This window comes from Mustela erminea, chromosome 19 (assembly GCF_009829155.1).
Source record: "Mustela erminea isolate mMusErm1 chromosome 19, mMusErm1.Pri, whole genome shotgun sequence".
Classification (NCBI taxonomy): Eukaryota; Metazoa; Chordata; class Mammalia; order Carnivora; family Mustelidae; genus Mustela; species Mustela erminea.
In genome coordinates this window covers 25,229,589-25,253,567 of record NC_045632.1, presented here as the reverse complement: position 1 = coordinate 25,253,567, position 23,979 = coordinate 25,229,589, and the positions used below count along the sequence as shown (strand labels likewise).

General features: G+C 39.7%; 1 protein-coding gene and 2 pseudogenes across 1 annotated transcript in view; 2 read left to right on the top strand and 1 right to left on the bottom strand.

The window, feature by feature from the left end:
• The window catches only part of LOC116578853, a 41,953-nt pseudogene extending 40,828 nt beyond the window's left edge, over nt 1-1,125 (bottom strand).
• Nucleotides 1,126-1,494: 369 nt separating this feature from the next.
• LOC116579885 (histone-lysine N-methyltransferase SETMAR-like) overlaps nt 1,495-23,979 on the top strand; it is a 29,997-nt gene continuing 7,512 nt past the window's right edge. Inside the window, exons 1-2 of the mRNA XM_032325819.1 lie at nt 1,495-1,599; nt 16,112-16,207. Coding sequence (XP_032181710.1) covers nt 1,530-1,599; nt 16,112-16,207 — 166 coding nt within the window. The 5' untranslated portion in view covers nt 1,495-1,529. The remainder of the gene's footprint in view (nt 1,600-16,111; nt 16,208-23,979) is intronic.
• LOC116580022 overlaps nt 20,278-23,979 on the top strand; it is a 6,723-nt pseudogene continuing 3,021 nt past the window's right edge.

The window sequence follows — 23,979 nt, the reverse complement described above, 5'->3', positions numbered from 1 at the left end:
TGAATATGAATTTTGAAAATACATCATCAGTTCATTTTTGGTAAAAGTTAAGAATGAACTATGATGAAAAAAAATGAAGAAAAAAAAAAAGAATGAACCATGAATTTACTGAAGCTGCTTTAAAATCTATTCTTCCATTTCCATTAACCTACCTCCATGAGATTGTTTTTTTTTTACGATGAGAACTTAGAACTAGTATAGACATAAATTTTCCTTTGTAAGTAATGCTTTTATCAACCCAACCTAGTTTAGATAAATGACCAAACAAGAAACAGTATCATTTGTCACTGAAATCTTTAAATATTTATGCTCAATGTATTCATTCCAAGTGTGCTTACAGGCATTTAATAAGGGAATAGAATTTCACTCATATCTGCTTTAGTTACGATTGTAGAACAAAAACTTAGGGTAATAGCCATTCACTGTAACAAATGTCAATTGACAAATTTTCTCTAAACAAAGTATACAGTTTCTTAAATTATTTCCTCTCTGTTCTGATTGTTGAAATGTAATTTTATGTCGTTGAATTTCACATTTAAAAATGAAATTGTGTTTTGTATAGTTTTCTCCAATCTATGAGTAATTTACTTTTAATTAATTTATTTGACAGAGGAAGAGAAAGAGAGAAAGCACAAGCAGGGGAAGAGCAGGAGAGGGAGAAGCAGGCTCTCCGCTGAGCAGGGCTCTGTCCCAGGACCCTGGGATCACGACCTGAGCAGAAGGTAGACGCTTAACCCACTGAGTCACCCAGGCGCCTCTATGTGTAATTTATTTTTAATCTTAATTTAGTTAACTATCAGTGACCGATGGATTTTTAAAAAGTGGTCTTTCATCGTGGACCGTAAGTACTGGTTCTAAATACCTAAAGTGTGCTCTTCTGCCTTTAATTTGCCTGACAGTGGGCCTTAATTAAATAAATGAATGAATTTTCAATATCTGACCCTAGGTCCACACCGTTAACCAGATGTCTGTTACAGTCTCTCAATGATTAAAGTTGCTGGCATTTTTTAAGTGTATGAAATGCCAGGACCTGTGTAAGCACTTTCCCTTCCATCTCTTTCACTCACGTTCTCCTTCCTCCCGGCGAGGGGGCGTGCCCCGCACCAGGCCCGCCCTTCTGTGCATTCGTTGGTCAAACCCGACGCCCGTTACGGCCGAGTCCCGCCCCAACCACGCCCCCACGCCGTCCGTGGGGCCGTGAGAAGGCGTGGCTATAACCGCGCCGCCGGACGGTCCGGGAGGTCTCCTCTCGTGAGAATCTGGAAGCTCTCGAGGACCTGAGCGGTGCCGGTGGGAGCGCGCTTCGCGGTCCCGCGGAGCAGGCTTGAGAGGCCCGTGGCCGCGGCGCGTGCACGCCTTGCCCCGCCCACGCTGCTCTCAGGCTCCGCCCGGGCTCGCGCACACGCGCGCGCTCCCGTTCAAGCTTGGGTCTGGGTGGTGGGGACCCTGCGGGTGGAGGCTGGGCCGCTGAGGTACTAGGGGAGGATCCGGAGGAGCCGGAGCTGCTGCCTCCGCCGCTGGAGAAGAGCATGTCTGCAACTAGAGCCAAGAAAGTGAAGATGGCCACCAAATCGTGCCCCGAGTGCGACCAACAGGTGGGCGCCGGGGGCCGGACCCGGGGACCGGCGGGGCAGGAGCGCGGGCAGGCGGCCGTTGTCGGCGGCGGTTGGCTGTGGAGAGGCCGCCTCGCCGGGTGGTCTGGCCCGTGGGCTCGGTGTCCATGGTGGGAGGCCGGGCTGAGCCGAGGGGATGCCAGGGGGACTCCCGGGGTTGCAGTGGCTGGTCCCCACCTGGAGGCGTTAGCCGGGCAACTGTGTGTGTCCTGCAGCCCGTGGCGCGGGAGGGAGGCGTGCGTTTGTCCGAGCGGACCGGGCGCCCTTCCGGAGCCTCCCAGAGTCGCCTGGCCGGCTCAGGGTGACAGCGGCGGGAGTGTGGGGACAGTGGCCTAAGTGGACGAGCACGGCCCCTTCAGTCCCCTTCTGCCGCGACGAGAATGCCCGGTGTGCCCGACTCCCGAGTCCAGGCTCCAGGCTCCTGGCTCCGAAAGCCCCTCCTGCCACGCAGGGTTGCTTTGTTCTCATTAGATGCGTGCGGTGACCAAAAGGGCCGCAGCAGGGGTGCCTGGGTGGCTCAGTGGGTTAAGCCTCTGCCTCCGCCTCAGGTCATGATCCTTGGGTTTTGGGATCGAGCCCCACATCGGGCTCTCTGCTCAGCAGGGAGCCTGCTTCCTCCTCTCTCCTCTCTCCCTGCCTGCCTCTCTGCCTACTTGTGATCTCTGTCAAATAAATAAAATCTTTTAAAAAAATAAAATTTTTGTTTTATCAATTTCATTATGTATAGAAATACAATTGATACTTTTCATTGTGGTAAAAAAGATAAAATTCACCATTTGAGCCATGTTAAAGGGTCTACTTCAGTGGCATTAATATTTTTACAGCGTTGTACAACCATTACCACTACCGAATTCCAGAACATTTTTATCACTCTGAGGTGAGACCTTGTTTCCATTAAACAAACAGTCATTCTCAATGCCACCTAGTCCCTAGCTACTAGGAACCACTAATTTTCTTTCTGTCAGCCTTCATAGACTTGAATGAAGTTCAGGCCTTGCCCTGAATTAGGTTTTGGCTTAAGAATTTTGTGGCTGGTTTGATTTTTTTTTTCCAAACCACCAAAATTTTCTGCATATCAACTATAAGGCGGTTTCACTTTCTTATCATTTGTGTGTTCACTGGAGCAGCACCATTTCCTTCAAGAAATTTTCATTTATAATTTGGCTGTTTGGCGTAAGAGGCCTAACTTTCGGCCTTGCTTGGCTTTTGACATGCCTTTTGTACTAAGCTTAATCATTTCTAACTTTGGATTTAAAATGAGAAATGTGTGCCTTTTCCTCTAACTTGAATACTTACAAGCCTTCGTAGGGTTATTAACTGGCCTAATTTCAATATTGCTGCTTCTTAGTACAGGGAGGCCTGAGGAGAAGAAGGCAAACGGAATGGCCAATTGGTAGAGTATTCAGAACACACACATTTATAGATTAAGTTTTCTGTCTTGTATAGGTGTGTTTCATGGCACTCCAAAATAATTAAAATGGTAACATCAAAGATCACTGATCATAGATCACTATAACCAAGATAATGATGAAAAAGTTTGAAATATTTCAAAAATTACCATAACATGACAAAGATACAAAGTGAGCAGATGTGGTGGAAAAATAGTGGTGATAGACTTCCTCTACGAAATGTTGCCATAAATCTTCAATATGTAAAACCCAGAGTATCCGTGAAGCACAATGAAGCAAAGTGCAAAAAAATAAGGTATATCTGTAATAAAGTCTTTTTTTGTCTCTAGCAAAAGGCTTGTCAATTTTGTTCATCTTTTCAAAGAAACCAACTTTTGTTTTATTGATTTTCTTTATTATTTCTCTATTCTCTATTTTGTTTATCTCTAATATTAATATTTCCCTCTTTATGTTGGCTTGGGTTTAGTTTGCTCTTCTTTTTCTAGTTCTTTTTTTTTTTTTTTTTTTTTTTAAAGATTTTTGTTTATTTATTTGACAGAAACAGAGAGATCACAAGTAGGCAGAGAGGCAGGCAGAGAGAGACAGGGAAGCAGGCTCCCCACTGAGCAGAGAGCCCGATGCAGGGCTCGATCCCAGGACCCTGGGATCATGACCTGAGTCGAAGGCAGAGGCTTTAACCCACCGAGCCACCCAGGCGCCCCTCTAGTTCTTTAAGTTGTAAAGTTAGATTGTTGATTTGAGATTATCTTTATTTTTTATTTTTTTAAGATTTTATTTATTTATTTAACAGAGATCACAAGTAGGCAGAGAGACAGGCAGAGAGAGAGAGGGAGGCAGGCTCCCCACTGAGCAGAGAGCCGGATGTGGGGCTTGATGCGGGGCTCAATCCCAGGACCCTGGGATCATGACCTGGGCCGAAGGTAGAGGCTTTAACTCACTGAGACACCCAGGAACCCCGTGATCTTCTTTCTTAATATAAGCTTTTACAGATCTATAATTTTCCTGCTTAACATTGCTTTCACTGTGTCCTCTGAGTTTTGGTAGGTTATATTTTTGTTTTCAGTCATCTCTATGTATTTTCTATTTTTCCTTATGATTTGTTTTTTTAATCCATTGGTTATTTCAGAGTATGTTGCTTAATTTCTAAAATTTTTTGAATTTTCTAGTTTTCCTTTCTGTTTCTAACTTTGTCATGTTGTGTTTGGAGAAGTTACTTTGACATCTATCTTAAAAAATGAACTTGGGGCACGTGGGTGGCATAGTCAGTTAAGCATCCAACTCTTGGTTTTGGCTCAGGTTGTGATCTCAGTGGTAATGGCTCAGGTGAGATTGAGCCCCATGTCAGGCTCTGCACTCAGTGTCAGGCTCTGTGCTCAGTGAAGAGTCTGCTTAGGTTTCTCTCTCCTTCTCCCTCTTCCTCTGCCCTTTCCCCCATTCTCTCTCTCTCCAAGTAAATAATTCTTTAAAAAAAAAAAAAGAACTTTAATTCTTACGTGTGCCATATACAAATAATATTTCAAGATGGATTTGTAGACCTACATGAAAAATTTTAAACTATGAAACTTCCAGAAAATACTAAAAAAATCTTTATGAACTTAAGTTAGGCAATTGTTTGGTGTTACAACACCAAAAGCATGACCTATAGTAGAAAAAAAATGATAAATTGGACTTAATCAAAATGAAAACTCTGCTTTGAAAATCACTGTTTAGGGACGCCTGGGTGGCTCAGTTGGTTGGACGACTGCCTTCGGCTCAGGTCATGATTCCGGGACGGAGTCCCGGGATCGAGTCCCACATCGGGCTCCCAGCTCCATGGGGAGTCTGCTTCGCTTTCTGACCTTCTCCTCGCTCATGCTCTCTCTCACTGTCTCTCTCTCAAATAAATAAATAAAATCTTAAAAAAAAAAGAAAATTACTGTTTAGAAAAAGAAAAGAAGATACGAACAAATAAGAACCTTTGCAAAGCATATATATGTCCTAGAGAACTTGTATCCAGAATACATAAAGGGCTTTCAAAGAAAGAAAACAAACAACCCTATTAAAAAATAGACATAAGATATGAACAGACACTTCTCCAATCAAGACATACAAATGGCTATCAGACACATGAAAAAATGTTCATCATCATTAGCCCTCAGGGAGATTCAAATTAAAACCACATTGAGATATCACCTTACACCAGTTAGAATGGCCAAAATTAACAAAACAGGAAACAACATGTGTTGGAGAGGATGTGGAGAAAGGGGAACCCTCTTACACTGTTGGTGGGAATGCAAGTTGGTGCAGCCTCTTTGGAGAACAGTGTGGAGATTCCTCAAGAAATTAAAAATAGAGCTTCCCTATGACCCTGCAATTGCACTCCTGGGTATTTACCCCAAGGATACAGATGTCGTGAAAAGAAGGGCCATCTGTACCCCAATGTTTATAGCAGCAATGGCCACGGTCGCCAATCTATGGAAAGAACCAAGATGCCCTTCAACGGATGAATGGATAAGGAAGATGTGGTCCATATACACTATGGAGTATTATGCCTCCATCAGAAAGGATGAATACCCAACTTTTGTAGCAACATGGACGGGACTGGAAGAGATTATGCTGAGTGAAATAAGTCAAGCAGAGAGAGTCAATTATCATATGGTTTCACTTATTTGTGGAGCATAACAAATATCATGGAGGACAAGGGGTGTTAGAGAGGAGAAGGGAGTTGGGGTAAATTGGAAGGGGAGGTGAATCACGAGAGACTATGGACTCTGAAAAACAATCTGAGGGGTTTGAAGTGGCCAGGGGGTGGGAGGTTGGGGTACCAGGTGGTGGGTATTATAGAGGGCATGTACTGCATGGAGCACTGGGTGTGGTGAAAAAATAATGAATACTGTTTTTCTGAAAATAAATAAATTGAAAAAATTTAAAAAAAGACATAAATTTGAATAGATACTTCACCAGAGTAGACTTATAGACAGCATATAAGCTTATAGAAAAATGCTCAACATCATTAGTCATTAGGGATATGTGTATTACCATAGTGAGACCCTACTGGAATAACTAAAAAAGAACATACCAAATATTGATGAGGATGTGGAGGAACTGGACATCTCACACACTGCTGGTGAGAATATAAAATGGTACAGCCTCTTTGGGAAATAGTTGATCCGTTTTCTTTCTTTCTTTTTTAGAAATTTTACTTATTTGACAGAGAACACAAGCAGAGGGAGAGGAGAAGCAGGCTCCCTGCTGAGCAGAGAACCCCATCATGTGAGGCTTGATCCCAGAGTCCTGGGATCATGACCAGAATCCTGGGATCATGACCAGAGCTGGAGGCAGACGTTTAACCACTGAGCCACCCAGGCACCCCAGTTTGGCAGTTTTCTTAAAAAGTTATACCTGTCTAATGATCCAACCATTTCCACTTTTAACTATTTATTCAAGAGAAAAGAATGTGTGTGTGTGTGTGTGTGTGTGTGTGTGTGTGTACACACGTGTGTGTAATATATATACATATACACAAAGACTTTTGCATGGAACTTCATAGTAGCTTTATTTGTAATAGCTAAAAACTGAAAACAGTCAACATGTACAGATAAACTGTGGTATATCTTCATATGGAATAGTAATCAGCAATAAAAGGAAAGAACTTGTTATATGCAAAAACATGGACAAATCTCAAAATAATTATGCTAAGTGAAGCTAAACAAAGAAAGAGCATGTACTTAAGATTCCATTTACATAAAACTCTAGAAAATTCAAACTGATCTATAGTGCCGGCTGATCAGTAGTTGCTTGGGGATATTGAGGGGGATGCTAAGGAGAGGTAGATTACAAAGGCATATGAAGAAACCTAGGGATGATGGATATATTGACTATCTTGATGGTGATGGTTTCATGGGTATATACAATTGTCAAAACATGTCAAATTGTACGTTTTAAATATGTATAGTTTATTATATGTTTATTATAACAATAAAGCTGTCAAATGATAATCGTTTTTTCACTTAAAACTATGTGACGTTCACAGACTACTCAGTAAAGACCTTAGAAAAGAAAACTGAAAACTGCAGGGCTTATGAGATTTGTTCAGGGTCTTTCCTCTGCCGGGGACTAGGAGAACCTATGTCTGGCACCTATTTTATAGTTTTCCATGTTCCTTTCCCTCAAACTGGCTATTGTAAATGATCCCTTGCCAGGAATTAGTACTGGCCCTCTTCTTCTCTCGTGTTCAAACTATTGAAAGCAGGTTTTTTGGTTTTTTTTTTTTGTATTTTCTAGAAGTTTAATAGTTTAAAATATTTTATGTAGGTCTGTAATCCATATTTGTATGTGGCATAAGGTGAGAATCAAAGTTAATTTATTAATTTATTTGAGAGAGAGAGAGACACAGTGGGAGAGGGAACACAGAGGGAGTGGGAGAGGGAGAAGCAGGCTTCCCACCTAGCAGGGAGCCTGATGCAGGGCTTGCTCCCAGGACGCTGGGATCACGACTTGAGCTGACGCCCAATGACTGAGCCACTCAGGCGCCCCCACAGTTAATTTTTTAAGACTGATACCATTTTTTTTTTTTTAAGACTGATACCATTTAAAATATCTTCTCCAACAACAGCAGAATAAAGTTAGAAATCAACAACAAAGGAAAACTAGAAAATTTAAAGAATTTGTAGAAATTAAACAGCATACTCAAAAACTGGTGGATGAAAAAAGAAATCACAAGTTTTCAATTCTATTTTATCATTAGTAATCAATTTGTGTCTACTTCTTGTTTCTTCCTCCCTTTAAAATGTCTGTCAAGGGACGCCTGGGTGGCTCAGTTGGTTGGACGACTGCCTTCGGCTCAGGTCATGATCCCGGAGTCCCGGCATCGAGTCCCGCATCAGGCTCCCAGCTGCATGGGGAGTCTGCTTCTCCCTCTGACCTTCTCCTCGCTCATGCTCTCTCTCACTGTCTCTCTCTCTCAAATAAATAAATAAAATCTTAAAAAAAATAAAATAAAATGTCTGTCAAATATACTCTATGTGGTTTTTTTTTTTTTTTTTTGGAAATACATTCCCCTGCCAGCATTGCAGAACAGGCCAACAGCCTCTCATCCTAGGATTAATGTAATAATTTCCTAGTCACTTTTTCCTACCCTAATCCATGTTGTAACTATTCTGAGACTGACATTTTAGCAAATAGGTTTTTTTTTTAATTACCTTTAAAAAATTAACATACAATGTATTATTAGCCCCAGGGGTACAGCTGTGTGAATCATCGGGCTTACATACTTCCCAGCATTCACCATAGCACATACTGTCCCCAGTGTCCATAACCCAACCACCTTCTCCTTCTCCCCCTTGACCCGGGCAACCTTGAGTTTGTTTTGTGAGATTAAGAGTCTCTTATAGTTTGTCTCCCTCCTGATCCCATCTTGTTTCATTTACTCTTTTCTACCCCCCAAGCCTCCCACTTTGCCTCTCAAAATCCTCATATCATATAATTGTCTTTCTCTGATTGACTTATTTCACTCAGCATAATACCCTCTAGTTCCATCCACATTGTCACAAATGGCAAGATTGCATTTTTTGATAGTTGCATAGTATTCCATTGGATATATATAGCACCTCTTCTTTATCCATTCATCTGTTGATGGACATCTAGGTTCTTTCCATAGTTTGGCTATTGTGGACACTGCTGCTATAAACATTTGGGTGCATGTGCCCCTTTGGATCACTCCATTTGTATCTTTAGGGTAAATACCCAGTAGCATGATTGCTAGGTCATAGGGTAGCTCTATTTTCAACTTTTCGAGACACCTCCATGCTGTTTTCCAGAGTGGCTGTACCAGCTTGCATTCCCACCAACAGTGCAGGAGGGTTCCCCTTTCTCCGCATCCTCGCCAGCATTTGTCATTTCCTGACTTGTTAATTTTAGCCATTCTGACTGGTGTGAGATGGTATCTCATTGTGGTTTTGACTTGTATTTCCCTGATGCCCAGTGATGTGGAGCACTTTTTCATGTGTCTATTGACCATCTGGATGTCTTCTTTGCAGAAATGTCTGTTCATGTCCTCTGCCCATTTCTTGATTGGATTATTTGTTCTTTGGGTTTTGAGTTTGATAAGTACTTTATAGATTTTGGATACTAGCCCTTTATCTGATAGGTCATTTGTAAATGTCTTCTTCCATTCTGTCAGTTGTCTTTTGGTTTTGTTGACTGTCTCCTTTGCTGTGCAAAAGTTTTTGATCTTGATGAAGTCCCAATAGTTCATTTTTGCCCTTACTTCCCTTGCCTTTGGCAACGTTTCTAGGAAGAAGTTGCTGAGGCTGAGGTCGAAGAGGCTGCTGCTTGTGTTCTCCTCAAGGATTTTGATGTAATCCTTTCTCACATTGAGGTCTTTCATCCATTTGGAGTCCATTTTTGTGTGTGGTGTAAGGAAATGGTCCAGTTTCATTTTTCTGCATGTGGCTGTCCAATTTTCCCAACACCATTTGTTGAAGAGACTGTTTTTTTCCATTGTACATTCTTTCTTGCTTTGTCAAAGATTAGTTGACCATAGAGTTGAGGGTCTATTTCTGGGCTCTCTATTCTGTTCCACTGATCTATGTATCTGTTTTTGTGCCAGTACCGTACTATCTTGATGATGACAGCTTTGTAATAGAGCTTGAAGTCTGGAATTGTGATGCCACCAACTTTGGCTTTCTTTTTCAGCATTCCTCTGGCTATTCAAGGTCTTTTCTGGTTCCATATAAATTTTAGGATTATTTGTTCCATTTCTTTGAAAAAAATGGATGGGATTTTGATAGGGATTGCATTAAATGTGTAGATTGCTTGAGGTAGCATAGACATTTTCACAATATTTGTTCTTCCAATCCATGAGCATGGAACATTTTTCCATTTCTTTGTGTCTTCCTCAATTTCTTTCATGAGCACTTTATAGTTTTCTGAGTACAGATTCTTTGCCTCTTTGGTTAGGTTTATTCCTAGGTATCTTATGGTTTTGGATACAGTTGTAAATGGGATTGACTCCTTCATTTCTCTTTCTTCTGTCTTGTTGTGCACTGAAATGCAACTGATATCTGTGCATTGATTTTATATCCTGACACTTTACTGAATTCCTGTACAAGTTCTAGCAGTTTTGGAGTGGAGTCTTTTGGGTTTTCCACATAAAGTATCATATCATCTGCAAAGAGTGATAGTTTGACTTTTTCTTTGCCGATCTGGATACCTTTAGTTTCTTTTTGTTGTCTGATTGCTGAGGCTAGGACTTCTAGTACTATGTTGAATAGCAGTGGTGTTAATGGACATCCCTGCCGAGTTCCTGATCTTAGCAGAAAAGCTCTCAGTTTTTCTCCATTGAGAATAATATTCATGGTGGGTTTTTCATAGATGGCTTTGATGATATTGAGGTATGTATCCTCTATCCCTACACTTTGAAGAGTTTTGATCAGGAAAGGATGCTGTACTTTGTCAAATGCTTTTTCAGCATCTATTGAGAGTATTATATGGTTCTTGTTCTTTCTTTTGTTTTTTTTTTTTTTTTTTTTTAAAGATTTTATTTATTTTTCAGAGACAGAGGGAGAGAGCGCGAGCGAGCACAGGCAGACAGAGAGGCAGGCAGAGGCAGAGGGAGAAGCAGGCTCCCTGCCGAGCAAGGAGCCCGATGTGGGACTCGATCCCAGGACCCTGGGATCATGACCTGAGCTGAAGGCAGCTGCTTAACCAACTGAGCCACCCAGGCGTCCCTGTTCTTTCTTTTGTTAATGTATTGTATCACATTGATTGATTTGCAGATGTTGACCCAACCTTGCAGCCCTGGAATAAATCCCAGTTGGTTGTGGTGAATAATCCTTTTATGGACTGTTGGATCCTATTGGCTAGTATTTTGGTGAGAATTTTTTTATATCTGTGTTCATCAAGGATATTGGTTTGTAATTCTCTTTTTTTGATGGGGTCTGTCTGGTTTGGGATCAAGGTAATGCTGGCCTCATAAAATGAGTTTGGAAATTTTCCTTCCATTTCTATTTTTTGGAACAGTTTCAGGAGAATAGGAATTAATTTTTCTTTAAATGTGTGGTATATTTCCCCTGGGAAGCCATCTGGCCCTGGGCTTTTGCTTTTGGGGAGATTTTTGATGACTGCTTTCATCTCCTTACTGGTTATGGTTCTGTTCAGGTTTTCTATTTCTTCCTGGTTCAGTTGTGGTAGTTTATATGTCTCTAAGAATGCATGCATTTCTTCCAGATTGTCAAATTTGCTGGTGTATAGTTGCTCATAATATGTTCTTTAAAATTGTTTGTATTTCTTTGGTGTTGGTTGTGATCTCTCCTCTTTCATCCATGATTTTATTTATTTGGGTCTTTTTTCTTTTTGATAAGTCTGGCCAGGTGTTTATCAATCTTATTAATTCTCTCAAAGAACCAGCTCCTAGTTTCTTGGTATGTTTGACTGTTTTTTTGGTTTCTATTTCATTGATTTCTGCTCTGATCTTTATTATTTCTCTTCTCCCGCTGGGTTTAGGCTTTCTTTGCTGTTCTTTCTCCAGCTCCTTTAGGTGTAGGGGTAGGTTGTATATTTGAGACCCTTCTTGCTTCTTTTCTTTTTTTTAATATTTTATTTATTTATTTGATAGACTGAGATCACAAGTAGGCAGAAAGACAGGCAGAGAGAGAGAGAGAGGAAAGGAAGCAGGCTGCCCGCTGAGCAGAGAGCCCGATGCAGGGCTTGATTCCAGGACCCTGGGATCATGACCTGAGCTGAAGGCAGAGGCTTTAACCCACTGAGCCACTCAGGCGCCCCGAGACCCTTCTTGTTTCTTGAGAAAGGCTTGTATCGCTATATATTTTCCTCTCAGGACTGCTTTTGCTGTGTCCCACAGATTTTGAACAGTTGTGTATCCATTATCATTTGTTTCCATGAATTTTTCCAATTCTTCTTTAATTTCCTGGTTGACCCATTTGGTTTTTAGTAAGATGCTCTTTAGCCTCCATGTATCTGGGTTCTTTCCAGCTTTCTTCTTGTGATTGAGTTCCAGCTTCAGAGCACTGTGGTCTGAAAATATGCAGAGAATGATCCCAATCTTTTGGTACTGGTTGAGACCTGATTTGTGACCCAGGATGTGATCTATTCTGGAGAATGTTCCATGTGCACTAGAGAGGAATGTGTATTCTGTTGTTTTGGGATGGAATGTGCTAAGTATATCTGTGATGTCTATCTGATCCAGAGTGTCATTTAAAGCCTTTATTTCCTTATTGATCTTTTGCTTGGATGATCTGTCCATTTCAGTGAGGGGGCTGTTAAAGTCCCCTACTATTATTGTATTATTGTTGATGTGTTTTTTTTATTTTGTTATTAATTGGTTTATATAGTTGGCTGCTCCCAGTTAGGGGCATAGATATTTAAAATTGTTAGATCTTCTTGTTGGATAGACCCTTTAAGTATGATATAGTGTTCTTCCTCATCTCTTATTATAGTCTTTGGCTTAATATCTAAATGTCTGAATTGCCAACCCAGCTTTCTTTTGATGTCCATTAGCATGGTAAATTGTTTTCCACCCCCTCACTTTAAATCTGGAGGTATCTTTGGGTCTAAAATGAGTTTCTTGTAGAGAGCATATTGATGGGTTTTGGTTTTTTATCCATTCTGATGCCCTGTGTCTTTTGATTGGGGTTTTTAGCCCATTTATATTCAGGGTAACTATTGAAATATATGAATTTAGTGCCATTGTATTTCCTGTAAGGTGACTGTTACTGTATATTGTCTCTGTTCCTTTCTGGCCTACTACTTTTAGACTATCTTTCCTTAGAGGACCCCTTTCAATATTTCCTATAGGGCTGGTTTGGTGTTTACAAATTCTTTTAGGTTTTTTTTTGTCCTGAAAGCTTTTTATCTCTCCTATTTTCAATGATAGTCTAGCTGGATATACTATTCTTGGCTGCATGTTTTTCTTGTTTAGTGCTCTGAATATATCATGCTAATTCTTTCTGTCCTGCCAGGTCTCTGTGGATATGTCTGCTGCCAATCTAATATTGTTACCATTGTATGTTACAGACTTCTTATCCTGGCTTCTTAAGGATTTTCTTTGTCACTAAGACTTGTAAGTTTTACTATTAGATAATGGGATGTGGACCTATTATAGATTTTGATGGGGGATCTTTGTGCCTCCTGGATTTTGATGCTTGTTTCCTTTGCCATATTAGGGAAATTCTCCAGTATAATTCTCTCCAATATATCTTTTGCCCCCCTGTCTCTCTCTTCTTCTGGAATCCCAATTATTCTAATATTGTTTCATCTGATGGTTCACTTATCTTCTGAATTCTCCCCCCATGGTCCAGTAGTTGTTAGTCTCTCTTTTGCTCAGCTTCTTTATTCTCCTTCATTTGGTCTTCTATATCACTAATTCTCTCTTCTGCCTCATTTATCCAAGTGGTAAGAGCCTCTATTTTTTTTTAAAGATTATATTTATTTATTTGACACACAGAGATCACAAGTAGGCAGAGAGGCAGGCAGAGAGAGGGGGGAAGCAGGCTCTCTGCTGAGCATAGCCTGATGCAGGACCTAATCTCAGGACCCTGAGATCATGACCTGAGCCGAAGGCAGGGGCTTAACCCACTGAGCCACGCAGGCACCCAAGAGTCTACATTTTTTATTACACCTCATTAATAGCTTTTTTGATTTCAGCTTGGTTAGATTTTAGTTCTTTTATTTCTCCAGAAAGGGCTTTTATTTCTCCAGACAGGGTTTCTCTAGTATCTTCCATGCCTTTTTCGAGCCCAGCTAGCACCTTGAGAATTGTCACTCTGAACTCTAGATCTGACATATTACCAATGTCTGTATTGATTAGGTCCTTAGCCTTTGGTACTGTCTCTTGTTCTTTTTTTTTTTTTTTTTTTTGGTGAGTTTTTCTGCCTTGTCATTTTATGCAGATAAGAATATATGAACGAGAGAATAAAATACTAAAAGGGTTGCAAAGACCCCAGAAAAAATGTACGGTATCCAAATCAGAAGAGACCCCAATCAGGAAGAAAAAAGGGGGTAAAAAGAAGTTTAAGAAAAATTTTAAAAAATATATTAGACTGGTGAATAGAACAGAGCCACCCACTTGATGTTGGGTGTATTTTGGTCTCTTAGAAGAAACTACCTCCTAAAATTTTAAAGAAAGAAAAACTTATCAGGGCGCCTGGGTGGCTCAGTGGGTTAAGCCGCTGCCTTCGGCTCAGGTCATGATCTCAGGGTCCTGGGATCGAGTCCCGCATCGGGCTCTCTGTTCAGCAGGGAGCCTGCTTCCTCCTCTCTCTCTCTGCCTGCCTCTTTACCTATTTGTGAGCTCTCTCTGTCAAATAAATAAATAAAATCTTTAAAAAGAAAAAAAAGAAAGAAAAACTTATCATATACAAAAATAAGGATAAACATGATGAAGGGATGGAATATGACTGTAAAGATGAAAATTTAAAAAAATTCTATTAAGGGTATTGATAAGTTGGTTAGAAAAAGAAAGTGGAGAGAATTTGCTCAGGCTGGAGATGAGAACAAAGTCCTGTGCTAGATTTAGTGTATATTTTGATCTATTAGAAGAGTTTGTATCCCAAAAATTTTTTAGAAGAAAAATCCTTATAAGTATACAAAAAATTAAGTTAGATACAATGAAGGATAAAATGACTATCATAGTGAAGGTTTAAAAAGTTTTTTTTTTTTTTTAGAAAAAGGTATTGTTATAATAAACATGTTAAGAAAACGTTAAAAGAGGAAAAGTTAAAAAAAATTAGAATAAGAAAAAAATAAAATTAAAAAATTTAACTTTGCAAGACTAAAGAATCATGGGTACAAAGTTATGAATTCCATCCTTTGCTTCCCCCTCCTCTGGAATTCCGCTCTTCTCTTTGATCAGTGAGCTTGGTCTTAGCTGGATGTTCTTGCTGATCTACTGGGCGGGGCCTTTTGTAGTGATTCTTAAATGTCTCTTTGCCCGAGGTGGAATTGTGCTGCCCTTACCAGGGGCTGGGCTAAGGGCTAAGTAATCTGTCGTGTTTGCTCTGGGGAGCTTTTGTTCCCTGAATGCTTTCTCTAGACCTCTGAAGCACAGGAGTGAAAATAGTGGCCTTCTAGTCTCTGGCCTGGAGGAGCTGAGAGCTCAGGGCCCCACTCCTCAGTGTGCCCTTGGAGAAAAGCATTCAGTCACTTCCATCTCCCTAGTCTTCGGCTGACTCTGAGCTCACCCACCTGCGATCAAGCACCTCCGTCTCTGGCACACAGGTCCATTTGGAGTCTCCAAACTCTGCAGATTCCTGCCTTCAGAGAAGGAAAGCGGGTCTCCCCAGATCTGCCACTTGTGGGGTCCCTGCTCGAAGAGCAGTGGCCCAGTTGTGCCACGGATTACAGTTTAAGGTAACCCCAAGCTGAGAGCTCACTCCTCGGCTCTGTCTCTGTAGCTGGCTTCCCTGCTCTGATACCTGCGAGCTCTGCTGCACTCAGACACCCCCAATCCTTCTGTGATCCCATGGGATCTGAGACCATACTGTCCCCACATGGGCTCCACCCCCGCTTGACCTCTGGAGCAATATCCTTCAGTGGAGCAGACTTCTAAAAGTTCGGATTTTTTGCTTTGTCGCCCTGCTACTTGCTGGGAGCTGGACCCTCCCCCCATGGTCTGTCTTTCCATTGCTTCGGATTCACTTCTCTGCACATCCTACCTTTTAGAAAGTGGTCGATTTTCTGTTTCTAGAATTGCTGCTCTTCTCTTTGATCTTCTGTTGGGTTTGTGGGTGTTTGGAGTGGTTTGATAACTATATAGCTGAACTCCTGCTACCTGATATCATCTCAGTCTGCTACTCCTCTGCCATCTTGACTCCTACCCCAGCCAGCAAATAGTTTTTTTTTACTTTACATTCTTCCTGTGGCCACTCACATTAGTTGTTATTAAACATTTACCATATGCTTGGAACTATAAAGGATTAGGGGAATGGGATGGGTATGATTTCCTATCTTGAATAATTTTTATGAAGAGATGGAGTTTTAATAAAAGTGGGATCTCTACCTTCAAGTAAGTTATTGCTTAGTTGAAAAGACACATAAGTACTTCAGAAGTTTAATAAATAGTAAAGCAGTAATATTTTTTTTTCCCTCCAGGTTCCTGTTGCATTAAATCTTGTCCCTGTGGTTATGTATTTATTAATAGGAAACTTCTAAAAGTAAAATGCTCAGAGAAATCATCACCTTTTACAGGTAATTGAGAGAGTTTACCACCTTTCTGTTTTTTATGGTTTCCATTATATAAAGTTAAAATTAATTTTTGTGAGTTAGATTTTTTTTTTTTTTTTTTTGCTGGTGGAATTATAATACTAAAATCTATTGAAGAATACTTTTTTTTATTAATTATTTTTATTAACATATAATGTATTATTTGCCCCAGGGGTACAGGTTTGTGAATCATCAGGCTTATATACTCAGTACCTTTGGTTTTTATTAGATACAATAAGTCATTTACATTGTAAATTTATTCTTTATCCAACTTAAATGTTAACTCCTTTACTGATAAATTTTATAACAAATTTTAATGAGAAATTTTAATTAGAAAATGTTAATTGGAAGAAAGGAAACCTTGATTTTAGTATCATAATTTTTTAATTAGCAGGGTTTTTTTGATTTGCTGATTTAGACGATCTAAAAAATGCCCACTTCAATTTTGTTTGAGTTTCTAGCTTTCTCTTTGATGTTGAGAAGTCTAGACTTATGCCCTAAGTGTATTCAAAGATGAGTTTTTTTTACTACTTTTTATTCCTATGATAAAATCACATGTTGTATCAGTAGTGAGCCCATAATGATAGTAGATTTATTGAAAACAACTGTTGAGCGCCTAACATATGCCAGGTACTATATATCTTGGGCATACAGCAATAAATCTACTTCTAAGACAGGTTTAGTACTGTTGTAGCAGTTGAAGATATTTGCATAGGAGTATACATATGGGATATACAGGGAGAATATCAGCTAGTAATAGCTTCTGGGTAGGAAATTAAAATAGGGTACTGTCCTATAGATTAACTAGAAGGTTACTTTTGATTGAGTGGTCCAGGGAATGCATCTCTGAGGAGGAGATATTTTATAAGGTCTGAATAGATGAAGAGGGTAGACATATGAAAATCAGAGAAATTAGATTCTAGGCAGAGGAAAAAACAAAGGCAGAAGTGCTAAGGCAGGATTTATTCCAGGAATGCAGGATTGATACAATATAAGGAAACCTATTAGTATCATATACCATGTTAATAAATATAAAGAAAAAACAATAAGATTATCGCTGTAGATTCTGAGAAAACCTTTGGCAAAATTAAGTACCCATTCATGATAGAGACACTTAAGAGAATAGGATTTGAAGAGTACTTACTTAACTTGATGAAGTATATATTTTAGCATTAAAGGTAGTATCTTATTTAAATGGGAAACCTCTACAGGCATTTCCATTTCAGTTTCATATCAGGAACAAGGCAAACATTGTCACTATCTTCACTACTATTCTGCATTATGTTAGAGGTAAAGTAGCCAAGACAATTAGTTAAGAGAAATCAAGAAGAAGCATAGAAGTGGTAAAGAACAAGTAGAACAATATCTATTTGCAGATTATAGTATAGCTGGATTCCAGGAAATCAATAATAAAAGTACCTCAATACAGTAAAAGAATTGAATGAAGGATCAGGATTTAAAATTAACATAAAAAAGCAGCTTTCATATATAGAAATAGCTTATACTGAACATAATGTTAGAGAAAAGCCCATTTACAATAACAACATGAAGAGTTATATCTTTAGGAATAAATTTAGTAAGAATGGCCTAAAACTTACACAAGGAAAAATTTAAACACCCCTAAAAGACGCTGAAGCAGATTTAAGCAAATGGTAAAACATCCCTTGTTCTTGAATAGGATGATTCAACATCATAAAGATGTTAATCCTCCCAAATTAATTTATGAAATCAATGCAATTTTATTCTTTAGATTTTATTTTTTTTAAAAGATTTTATTTATTTTTTTGACAGAGACAGGGACTGTGAGAGAGGGAATACAAGCAAGGGGAGTGGGAGAGGGAGAAGCAGGCTTCTGGCTGAGCAGGGAGCCCATTGTGGGGCTCGATGCAGGGCTAGATCCCAGGACCCTGGGATCATGACCTGAGCCAAAGGCAGATGCTTAGCAACTGAGCCACCCAGGCGCCCCAATGCAATTTTAATAAAAATCCTAAGAAGTTGTTTTATTGAGTTAGACAAGCTTATTTTAAGGTTCATATGGAAAAATAAACACGTAAAAAGTGTCAATTGACTTTTAGTAAAGGTCTAAGGAAATAAAATGGGAAAGAATAGTTTTTCAACAAATGGTATTGATATACCATGCTGGATATGCAAAAGAATGAAGTTGGCACCCTATCTCATGCCATACATAAAAATTAATTCAAAATATGGGATGCCTGGGTGGCGCAGTTGGTTAAGCATCCAACTCTTGATTTTAGGTCAAATCATGATCTCTGGGTTGTGGGATCAAGCCCTGCATCGGACTCAACATGGAGTCTGCTTCTCCCTCTCACTCTGCTGTGTACTCTCTCTCTCACTTTGTATCTCTAAAATAAATTAAAATAAAAACTTAAAAAAATTAATCAAAATATATTGTAAACCTAAATGTAAGAGCTAACAAAACTATAAAACTCCTAGAGGAAAGCTAACAGTAAATCTTAGTGATTTTGGGTTAGGCAGTGTTTCTTAAACATGAGATATAAAGCTCAAATGATATAAATAAGTAAATAAATGGGGCTATATCAAAATTTAAAACTTTTTTTTTCGGGACGCCTGGGTGGCTCAGTTGGTTAAGCGACTGCCTTCGGCTCAGGTCATGATCCCAGCGTCCTGGGATCGAGTCCCACATCGGGCTCCTTGCTCAGCAGGGAGCCTGCTTCTCCCTCTGCCTCTGCCTGCCATTCTGTCTGCCTGTGCTTGCTCTCTCTCCCTCTCTCTCTCTGACAAATAAATAAAATCTTTAAAAAAAAAAACAAAAAAACTTTTTTTTTTCTGCAGATGATATCAAGACAACTCATAGAATGGGAAAAACTATTTTTAAATCATATATCTGATAAGGAACTTGTCCCTAATATATACTCTTTTTTTTTTCTTTTAAGATTTTATTTATTTGATTCAGAGAGAGATCACAAGTAGGCAGGGATGCAGGCAGAGAGGGAGAGGGAAGCAAGCTCCCTGCTGAGCAGAGAACCCAATGGCAGGGCTCGATTCCAGGACTCTGAGACCATGACCTGAGCAGAAGGCAGAGGCTTAACCCTCTGAGCCACCCAGGTGCCCTCCTAATATATACTCTTACTCCTCAATAATAAAAAGAGAAATAACCCAATTTTTTTTTTTTTAAAGATTTTTTATTTATTCATTTGACGCAGAGAGATCACAAGTAGGCAGAGAGGCAGGCAGAGAGAGAGAGAGAGGAGGAAGCAGGCTCCCCGCGGAGCGGAGAACCCGATGCGGGACTCGATCCCAGGACCCTGAGATCATGACCTGAGCCGAAGGCAGGGGCTTAACCCACTGAGCCACCCAGGCGCCCCGAAATAACCCAATTTTTAAAAACGGCAGAGGGGTGCCTGGGTGACTCAGTGGGTTAAGCTTCTACTTTCAGCTCAGGTCATGATCTCAGGGTCCTGGGATCGAGCCCCACATAGGGCTCTCTGCTCAGCCGGGAGCCTTCTTCTTCCTCTCTCTGCCTCTCTGCCTACTTGTGATCTCTCTGTCAAATAAATAATAAAAAATAAATTAAAAAAAAGGCAGAGGATTTGAAGGAATTTGTCCAAAGAAGGTATACAAATGACCCAGTAAGTACACCAAAAGATGTTCAACATTATTAGTCATTAGGGAAGTGCAAGTCAAAATCACGAGATACTACTTCACACCACTAAGATGGAATAGTAAGAGAAAATAACAAGTATTGATGAGGAAGTAAAGAAGTTGAAACCCTCATATGCTGCTTTTAGGAATGCAAAATGGTGCAGATACTTTGAAAACAATCCTCAAATGATTTAATCCTCAAATGATTAAATATAGAGTTATGATCCACAATTCCACTCTTAGGTTTAAACTCAAGAGAGTTGAAAACAGAAGTGGATGCAAAAACTTATACATGAATGTCATTAGCAGCATTATTCATAATAGCTAAAAAGTAGAAACAGTCCTGATATCCATCAACTGATGAAAAACAAATGTATATCCATACGATGGAATAATATCTGACAGTAAAAAGTATTGTTATATGCTACTACATGAATGACTCAAAAATGTGCTTTGTGCAAGAAGCCAGTCACAAAAGATCATATACTTTCATGATTCCAATTATAGAAAATGTCCACATAGGTAAATTTATGGATAGTAAATAGATTAATGGTTTAAGGCTGGGAAAGAGATGGGGGAGAATGGGAAACAATTGTTAATTGATACAGAGTTTCTTTTGGAGGTGGAAAAATGTACAAAAATTAGATTCACAATCACATGAGTGTACTAAAAACCACTGAATTGTGGGCACCTGGGTGGCTCAGTGGGTTAAAGCCTTTGCCTTTGGCTCAGGTCATGATCCCAGGGTCCTGGGATCGAGCCCTGCATTGGGTTCTCTGCTCGGCAGGGAGCCTGTTTCCCTTCTCTCTGCCTTCCTCTCTGCCTACTTATGATCTCTGTCTGTCAAATAAATAAATAAAATCTTTAAACAAACAAACAAACCACTGAATTGTAAATTTTAAATGGGTAAATTGTATGGGATGTGAATTATATCTCAATAAAAGTGATTATATTTTATTTATTTACTTTTAAAGATTTATTTACTTTAGAGAGAGCATGAGAAGGAAGGGCAAAGGGAGAAGAGACAATCTCAAGCACACTCCATGCTGAGCACAGAGCCTGACTTGAGGCTTAATCTCAGGACCCTGAGATTATGATCTGAGCCAAAATCAAGAGTTGATTGCTTAACTGACTGCGTCACCTGGGCATCCCAATAAAACTGATTTTAGAAATAACCAGGAAAATACTGAAAAACAGAAACTATCAGGGTTGGATAGCTGTACTATTAAAATAAATAAAAATTAATATAAAGCCTTGGGGTACCTGGCTGGTTCAGTTGGTAGAGCATGCAACTCTTGATTTCAGCATTGTGAGTTCAAGCCCCATATGGTCTGTGGAGCCTGCTTAATTAAAATAATTATATATATATATATGATAGAGCCTCTGTAATTAAAACACTGTTGTGGGATTGGCAGGGACAAATAGACCAGTGGAGAAGAATAAAAAGTGCAGAATTAGACCCAAATTCACATGAAAAGTTAGTATATGACGAAGGCGGTATTTCAGACCACTAGGGTAAAGTTGAACTTCTTTTTTTTATTGTGGTAAAATATATATAATGTATTTATCATTTTAACCATTTGTAAGTGTACAATTCAGTGGCATTAAAAACATTCACAATACTGTGTCTCTATCACTGTTGTTTTACTTCAAACTTTATCATCCCCAACATAAACCCTGTACCCATTAAACAATCTCTTCCTCCACACCTCTGCCCCACCCCCGCACACCTCCCTCCAATCCCTGGCAATCTCTCCTTCGTATCTCTGTAAATGTGCCTATTCCAGGCACCTCATATGTAAGTGGGATCATACAATATTTGTCCTTCTATGTCTGACTTATTTTATTAATTATAATGTTTTCAAGGCCTACCCATATTGTAGCATATATTTAAATTTCATTATTTTTTATGTCTGAGTAATTACCATTTTATGTATATACCACATTTTTTAATCCATCTGCTGATGGGCCATAGCTAGGGTTCTTGTAATGAACATTGGTGTAGCGATATCTGTTCAAACCTCTGGTTTCAGTTCTTTTGGATATAGACCTAGGAGTAGAATATCTGGGTCATATGGTAGTTCTGAGTTTAACCTTTTGAGGAAATGCCAGACTGTTTTCCATAGTGGTTGTGCTGTTTTACATTCCCACAAGCAAGGCCCAGAGGTTCCAATTTCTCTTATTCTTACCAAATTTGTTACATTTTCCAATTTTTTTCTTTTCTTTTTTTTTTTTTTAAAGCTTTTATTTATTTATTTGACAGACAGAGATCACAGGTAGGCAGAGAGGCAGGCAGAGGGAGAGGAGAGGAAGCAGGCTCCCTGCGAAGCAGAGAGCCTGATGTGGGGCTTGATCCCAGGACCCTGGGATCATGACCTGAGCTGAAGGCAGAGGCTTTAACCCACTGAGCCACCCAGGCAACCCTTTTTTTCTTTTTTTAAGAGAGAAAGAGTGTGTAAGCAGAGGTGGGAGGAGGTGGGGGAGGGGCAGAGAAAATCTTAAGCAAGTTCCATGCCCAGCGAGGAACCTGACTCCAGGCTCCATCTCATGACCCTGAGGTATGATCTGAGCTGAAATTGAGAGTCTAATGCTTAACTGACTGAGCCACCCAGGTGCCCCTGATATCTTTTTCTGTTTGTTTGTTTTTTGGTTTTTTTTTTTTAAATATTGCCACCCTAGCAGGTATAACTGTTAATCTTACTGGTTTTTGTTGATGTTTTATTTAAAAAATTTTTTTTTTATTTTGTTTTATTTATTTGTCAGAGAGGGAGAGATCACAAACAGAGGGAGCGGCAGGCAGAAGGAGAAACAGGCTCCCTACTGAACAAGGAGCCTGTTGTGGGACTTGATCCCGGGAGCCTGGGATCATGACCTGAGCTGAAGGCAGACGCTTAACTGACTGAACCATCCAGGTGTCACCTTACTGGGTTTTGATATGCATTTCCCTAAAGACTAACAGTGTTAAGCATCATTTCATGGGCTTATTGGCCATTTGTATATTTTCTTTGGAGAAATGTCTATTCAGCTCATTTGCCCATTTTTAATTGGATTTAATTGGGTTGTTTTGGTTGTTTTTTAAGCTATAGAAGCTCTTTATATATTTTCTGTATTAAGCTTTGTCAGAAGTATGATTTGCAAGTATTTTTTTGCCATTTGTCTTTCTACTTTCTTTTTTTTTTTTTTTAAGATTTTATTTATTTATTTGACAGAGAAAGATCACAAGCAGGCAGAGAGGCAGGCAGAGAGAGAGGGGGAAGCAGGCTCCCTCCTGTGCAGAGAGCCCAATGTGGGGCTTGATTCCAGGATCCTGAGATCATGACCTGAGGCTTAACCCACTGAGCCACCCAGGTGCCCCTCTTTTCACTTTTTTTTTTTAATTTTTTTTTAAAATTTATTTATTTGTCAGAGACAAAGGCAGAGAGAGTGAGTGAGCACAGGTAGACAGAGAGGCAGGCAGAGGCAGAGGGAGAAGCAGGCTCCCCACCGAGCAAGGAGCCCGATGCGGGACTCGATCCCAGGACCCTGGGATCATGACCTGAGCCGAAGGCAGCTGCTTAACCAAATGAGCGTCCCCTAGGTGACCCCTCTTTTCACTTTCTTGATAGTGTCCTTTGAGGAACAAAAATCTTAATTTTGATGAGATCCAACTTACTTAATTTTTCTTTGATTTTTATTGTTAATTGTGGTAACATACAAAAATATGAAATTTGCCATCTTAACCATTTTCAAGTATGTAGTTCAGTAGTGTTAAGTAGTTTCACATCTTTGTGCTATCAATCTCCAGAACTTTTTATCTCCCAAAACTGAATACTCTATAACCTTAAACAACTCCCATTCCTTCTGCCCCCACCCTGGCCCCCTGCTAAGGTCTATTCTATGTTCTGTCTCTAAGAATAGGACTATACTAGGTATGTCATAAGTAAAAGTATTTGTCTTTCTGTGACCAGGTTGTTTTAATTAGCATCATGTCTTCACAGTTCATGTATGTTGTAGCATGTGTCAGAATTTCCTTTCTTTTCAAGGCTGAATAATACTCTGTTATATGCAATTATTATGTTTTGTTTATACATTATTGGTTGATGGACACTTGGGTTGTTTCTGCCTTTTGGCTGTTATGAATAATGATGCTATGA